Source organism: Bison bison, unplaced genomic scaffold (assembly GCF_000754665.1).
Source record: "Bison bison bison isolate TAMUID 2011002044 unplaced genomic scaffold, Bison_UMD1.0 scf7180017864492, whole genome shotgun sequence".
Taxonomy (NCBI): domain Eukaryota; kingdom Metazoa; phylum Chordata; class Mammalia; order Artiodactyla; family Bovidae; genus Bison; species Bison bison.
Window position 1 is genome coordinate 6519698 of NW_011495051.1, and position 6295 is coordinate 6525992.

Here is a 6295-nt window from a genome sequence, read left to right on the forward strand (position 1 = left end):
GTGGGTGGGGTGTGGGTTGGGGCAGGTCTGTACCAAGAAGGATGGCACCAAGATGAGAGAATAGGGGAGCTGGGCTAAGATGAGAGGCGCAAATGCAGAGGAGTTTCCCAGAGGAAGGGATGACGGAGTTTCTGGCAGGGGGCTCTGCATACAAAGGAGAGACGGTGGGTGGGACGGAGCACCATGCCTAGAGGAGATGGCGGGCTCTTGGACCCAGAGTGGAAATGGAGGTCAGATAGGCGGGGTCTTGAAGCCACGCCTCTCGCCCTCACCTGAGGACAACAGTGACTCGAAGGGTTAATGGACCTCCCCGGTGCTTCCCCTTACAGCAACCCTAGGAAGAGGCAGCCTGGGCACACGTGGTAACTCCGCTTTATAGATGAGGAGACCTAGGCACCAAGGCCACACAGCTGATCAAGGCTGGGACTGGGGGACTTCCCTGGTGGGCCAGTAGCTAAGACTCTGCACTCTCTTGGTCAGGGAACTAGATCCCACATGCCGCAACTAAGAGTTCGCATGGCACAACTAAATATCCAAACAAATAAATATTAAAAATTAAAAAAAAAAGGTTGGGACTGGGATTCAAACCCAGGTCTCAAGGAGACTACACCCTTAGAGTGGAGGCTGGAGGTGGGATGAGCTGTGGAGCAGGGGGTTGGCTGGAAGGGCATAGAATGGAGGAGGGGACAGACTGCAAACACGTTGAAAGGGGTGAATGGCCTGAACTTGGTGACTGAAGGAGGGGGGGGGAAGAGAGGCACCCAGAGCCCTATCTGGAGGGGGAAGACAGGCGGGAGAAAGAGGGTGTTGGCTGAGATGGGGGTACAGGAGGGCCGGGTACTTAGAGGCAGCCATGGAAACTCTGAAAGAGAGGGGCAAGGTAAGACGAGGAGGCTTGAGGAAGCCCCAGGGGGAGGGGGGCAGTAGCAGAACCCCAACCAAGTAAAACCCAAGGGTGAGGAGGAGAAAAATCAGAGCCACTAGGAAGATTCGGGAGGTAGAGGAGGAGGATCCAACTCGGTTAGATCTGTCCTCCTGGGCCTTCCAGGGAGGCCCCAAGTCTTATCCCAGTCAGAGCCGCTGCTCTGTACACGTGGGTTCTGCCTGTGTTGGAAGAATGCGAGGAGGCAGGATTGTACCGTTCAGAAACATTTGAACGTGACATACCAGGCCTTCCTCAGGTGCCTGAGTTCACAGCAGTGCTCCCCCGGGGTCCTGGCCCTCAGCTACAAGGACCCAGGCACCCTTGCCTTCAACCCCTCCCTGCCCCTCCCTGATCTTTCCCCACCCCTTAAACTCACACTTGACCTTCCCACTTAATACCCAAACCTTGTGAAGAGTTGGGCCATCTCCCTGACCCTTGAAGGAAAAGCTCTCCAGAGCAAGAGATTATATTATGTGAAGTCAGACAGAGAAACACATATATCAAACCCCATCGCTTGGAATATGTGGAATATTCCATATGTGGAATCTAAAAAAATGATACAAAGGGGCTTATTTACAAAACAGAAACAAGACAGAAAACAAACTTAGGGTTACTAAAGGGGAAGCGGGGAGCAATTAATTAGGAATTTAGGATTAATGTATATATAGTACTATGAACTAGATAACCAACTAGGACCTACTACAGAGCACAGAAAACTATACTCAATATCTTGTAATAACCTACACTGAAAAAGAATCTGAAAATGAATGTGTGTGTGTGTGTGTGTGTGTTCAGTCGTTCAGTCATGTCCAGCTTTTTGCAACCCCATGGACTAGCTCATCAGCTCCTTTGTCCATGGAATTTTCAAGGCAAGAATCCTGGAGCAGGTTGCCATTTCATACTCCAGGGGATCTTTCCAACCCAGGGATCGAACCCATGTCTCTTGCATATCCCTCATTGATAGGTGGGTTCTTTACCACTTTGCCACCTGGGAAGCCTATATATGTATGTATAACTGAGTCAGTTTGCTGTTTATGTGAAACTAAACACAACATTGTAACTATACTCCAGTTAAAAAAAAGAAAAAAGTTGTCCAGGTTCTCTTTCCTTCCACTCTACTCCCGATCGGACTCCTCCCCAATCCGTTCCTTCCCTTGTAGCTCCCAGCCTTCCCAAGGCCAACAGTGGCGTTCCAAAGCCCACTATCTTGCCTGGGCTCTCTGCCGAGCATCTCCTTCTTTGGGAAGTCTTCCTCCCTCTGGTGTCTCCCAACATCCTATCTCTTTCTCTTTCTCTCACCACTCAAGCCTGGCTGCCTGCCCCCATGCCTTTTCATTGCTGGGCTCCTGATAGCTCTGTCTGAGCAGCCTTGTCAATGGACATGCTCTCCCCACCTCCTTCCCACCACAATGATGGCTTCCATAGTCATCTGAGCACTGCCTCCTGCTGCAGCTCAGGCATTGCCCCTAATCCTTAGCATCCTTCTCCTTCTCTCTGTTCCCATCACAGTAAGAGAACACCATCCCTCCTTCTCTCTCCCCACCTCCAACATCCAGCCTCAACTCACCGGGGTTCAGCTCCTGGCATCCCCTGAAGCCAAACCCTCCTCCCTCTCTCTCTAGCTCCAGGTTTGTTTCCTGCTCTCATCAGCAAAATGAAACAAGTTTCTTTCCTGCAGGACTTGTCAGGGCCTTGAAGATGACAACTTGAGCTGGAGCTACCGATGGCTACTGTTTATTAAGGGGCTTCCAGGGTCAGGGGCTTACCAGGTGGTGCAATGGTAAAGAATTCACGTGCCAGTGCAAGAGACACAAGAGACGTGGGTTTGATCCCTGGGAGGGGAAAATCCCCTGGAGGAGGGCATGGCAACCCACTCCAGTATTCTTGTCTGGGAAATCCCAGGGACAGAGGAGCCTGGTGGGCAACAGTCCATACGGTTGCAAAGAGTAAGACACAACCCAAGCACACACAATGTTTATCAAGTACTTAGGTTATACTAGTGTGTCTTTGCCGAGGCACAACTGGCATTTGGGGCTGGATGATTTGTGTTTAGTGGGGCTGTAGGTGTGGGGAATTGGGGCAGGGAGTGCTGTTCTGGGCATTGTAACATGTTTAGCAGACTTCCTGGTCTCTCCTTGAGAGCTGACAAGAGCACTGTCCTCTCTAATAGTGACCACCAAAGATATTGCCAAACATGGCCCCTAAGTGACAAACTCATCCTCGGTTGAGAACTACGGCTCTATGCTATGTGTATTGGAGCACTTAATACTGTCCGACAGGAATAGAATACGAGCCACACAAGAAGTTTAAATTTTTCTATTGCACCGTTTAAAAAGCAGCAAGGAGTAACAAGACCTTATAATATATCTCACCCAATATATATATATAGGTAATATATATCTTAGTAATATATCTCATCATATATATATATATATATATATATGTCCAAAATATTATTTCAACATGTCAACATAAAAACATTATTAATGGGATGTTCACATTTTTTTTTGGTACCAGGTCTCCAGAAGCCACTGTGTATTTTACACTGACAGCCTTTCACAAGTCAGATCAGCCACATGTTGCTCTTGAGAGTCCCTTGGATTGCAAGGAGATCAAACCAGTCAGTCCTAAAGGAAGTCAACCCTGAATATTTATGGAAGGACTGATGCTGAAGCTCCAAAACTTTGGCCATCTGATGCGAAGAGCCGACTCATTGGAAAAGACCGTGATGCTGGGAAAGATTGAGGGCAGGAGGAAAAGGGGGCGACAGAGGATGAGATGGTTGGATGGCATCACTGACTCAATGGACATGAGTTTGAGCAAGCTCCAGGAGATAGTGAAGGATAGGGAAGCCTGGTGTGCTGCAGCCCATGGGGTTGCAAAGAGATGGACACAAGTAAGTGACTGAACAACAATATGTTGCTCGTGGCTACCACGCTGGACAGCACAGCTAGTCTTTGGACCACCCGCCTTGTGTGCATCTGCTCCTGGCATTCCTTTTCTTTTTTTAATTGGAGGATAACTGCTCTACGATGTTGTATTGGTTTCTGCCACACACCGCTGATATGGAATCAGCCATAAGTATCCATATATTCCCCTCCCTCTTGAGCCTCCTCCCACCCCCCTTGCTCATGGAATTCTTATGAAACTTATCCATTGTACAGATAGGAAAACATAGACCCAGACAGCTAATATGACTTGGCCAAGATCCAAAGAGATAGTAAAGGATGGAGCCGACAGGACCCTAGCTCCCTAGAGCATCACAGGGAGGTTCTGGAGGCCTGAGGGACTGCATGTAGCGCTTCCCAAACTTGTGTAAAGATGGCACCCTTCCTTATCTTATCTCTGAGCTCACTGTGGAGCCCACTAGCCTGCATTCTTGCCCAACCTCCTCAGGCCTGTGCCCCGGGCCACCAGAAAGACCCCATCCCCCTAGCCATTTTTCCCCAGAGGGGCAACTGCATAGCTGACCTCATCTTGTCAGTCCCCAAACACCTTCCCCAGCTCCCCAGGGCCCTCAGATCCCCACATGTGGCCTGAGAGGACCTCTCCAATGGCACCAGACTCCCTCATCGCCCCCAGCCACTCCTGGGCACGGCACAGAGAACTCCCTGTGGGTCTCCTCCCCCTAGAAAACTCCTACACACCCTTGAAGGTCCAAACGCTCTCTCCTCTAGTGAGCTGTCTGTCCCTTCTCCTCCCTTCCCTGGAAGACTTCTAGGATTTCCTCCCCTAGCCCCTCTGCAAGGGCTGGCAGCCCTCTTCCACACTGCTTGGACATCACCAGCTTTATCACTAGGAGAAGCAATGGTCTGGTTTCAGGTCCCATCGTCCTCTCTCCAGAGTTCATCCCCATCTTTTCTGTCCTGAGAGCCCAGCACTGGCCTGGCACCCAACAGGCATCAGTAGAGAGTTCCAGAGTTCATGGATCAAGCAGGGGTCTGCTCACCACTTCCTGCTTAGAGCCTGGGGTCTCCCCTTCCTCAGTCCCCCTCTGTTCAGAGAACATGGGTGAGGGGACAGACTGAACTTGACCCTCCGGGACCATATCACACAATTCAGGGGAGCTGAGTCAGTGAAAACAGAACCAGGTGAGTCAGGGCATCCTCCCAGAGACCTGACTTTTCTTTCTGCAAAATGTAATAGTAATTTCTCTTCTGTCCCCTGGACAGAGGACAAATAATATTATTAATAAAAATACCACTGGTCATGGCAGCAGAAATAGCAACATCCACTTAGTCTGTATAGTGGGCCAGACACAGAAGAATCCCATGGTCTGTCTGTCTCACCTTGTGAAAGATGAAACTGGGACCCCACTCACCCTAGCACTGCCCTGGGACTTAGTGGACAATTGTGAAATGGAAAACAAAGTGAATACATGCCTTCTTTTACAGAGGACTCAACAGAAGCTTAGAGAATTGGGTTAATTCGTCCACATTCTGGGGGAATGTGGCACTCAAACCCAGCTGATTCCCAAAGCTGAGTCCTCTGTGGCCTCATAACTTGGGATGGGGGGACTGGGGCAGGCTGGGCTCTCTCCCTGCCAAGCCTTCCTCTCTTCCTCAAGCAGGTATTTGGGGGTGGGTGGGCCCTAGAGTGGGCCCTGCCTGGGAGACTGCAGGGAAAGAGACTGGGAGAAAAAGACAGGCTCAGGCGGAACCAGGAGACAGATGGACAGCTGTCACCAAGACCCACACCCAGAACAGGTTGATCTGGGAAGGCCACTGAAGGGGGGATGGGCTGTGCTCAGCTGGTGCCAAGACCAGTGGGCAGGACCCGTAGGCGGGCAGGGCGTCCCCCCAGAAGGCCCAGACCTTAATTAACTCCTCTTCCCCATGGCCAGGCCCTGACTCCTGGCTCTGGCATGAGGCCATGACTGAAACTGCCCTGGGCCTCAAATCCTAGGGATGTACCCGCATCCTCCTCCCCCGTGGGGTGGCCCGAAGTCTCCACACATGTGGGTCTTGGGGAGGAAGTGGGACAAGGCCCCACACCTGGCCCCCACTCCCCGCGATCATGGATAAGCCATTTCCCTTCTGCCGGGCTCGCCCGCCTCCTGAGTAAAATGGGGCAATAAGTCACAGCTGCCAGCCGCCGGCCGGGGCCATGGAGGCGAGAGAGGGGCTTCCTGGAGCTCCCTTCGCCGCCCGCAGCGCAGGCAGGGCCGACGCCGGGTGTGTGTGTCCGGCCTGGACTGGGGCGGGGGTCCTCGCGGGCGCGTGATATAAGGGTGTAAAGGGTGGGGGGAGGACGTGCCAGAGGCGAGGCGAGGCTCGCCTGGGGGACACCACTCGGCCCACAGACCCTGCCCGGCTCACCTGGGGACCCGGACGCCCCGCTCGTGGCGCGGAGCTGGGCAGCCGGCCCCAC

The 6295-nt window shown here is 52.1% G+C and overlaps 1 protein-coding gene across 1 annotated transcript in view; it reads right to left on the reverse strand.

Annotated features, from left to right (window-relative positions):
- The window catches only part of CAMSAP3 (calmodulin regulated spectrin-associated protein family, member 3), a 16274-nt gene extending 10241 nt beyond the window's left edge, over positions 1–6033 (reverse strand). Inside the window, exons 1-2 of the mRNA XM_010828486.1 lie at positions 6008–6033; positions 5839–5888 (exon numbers count right to left, since the gene is read on the reverse strand). Coding sequence (XP_010826788.1) covers positions 5839–5888; positions 6008–6033 — 76 coding nt within the window. The remainder of the gene's footprint in view (positions 1–5838; positions 5889–6007) is intronic.
- Positions 6034–6295: the final 262 nt, after the last annotated feature.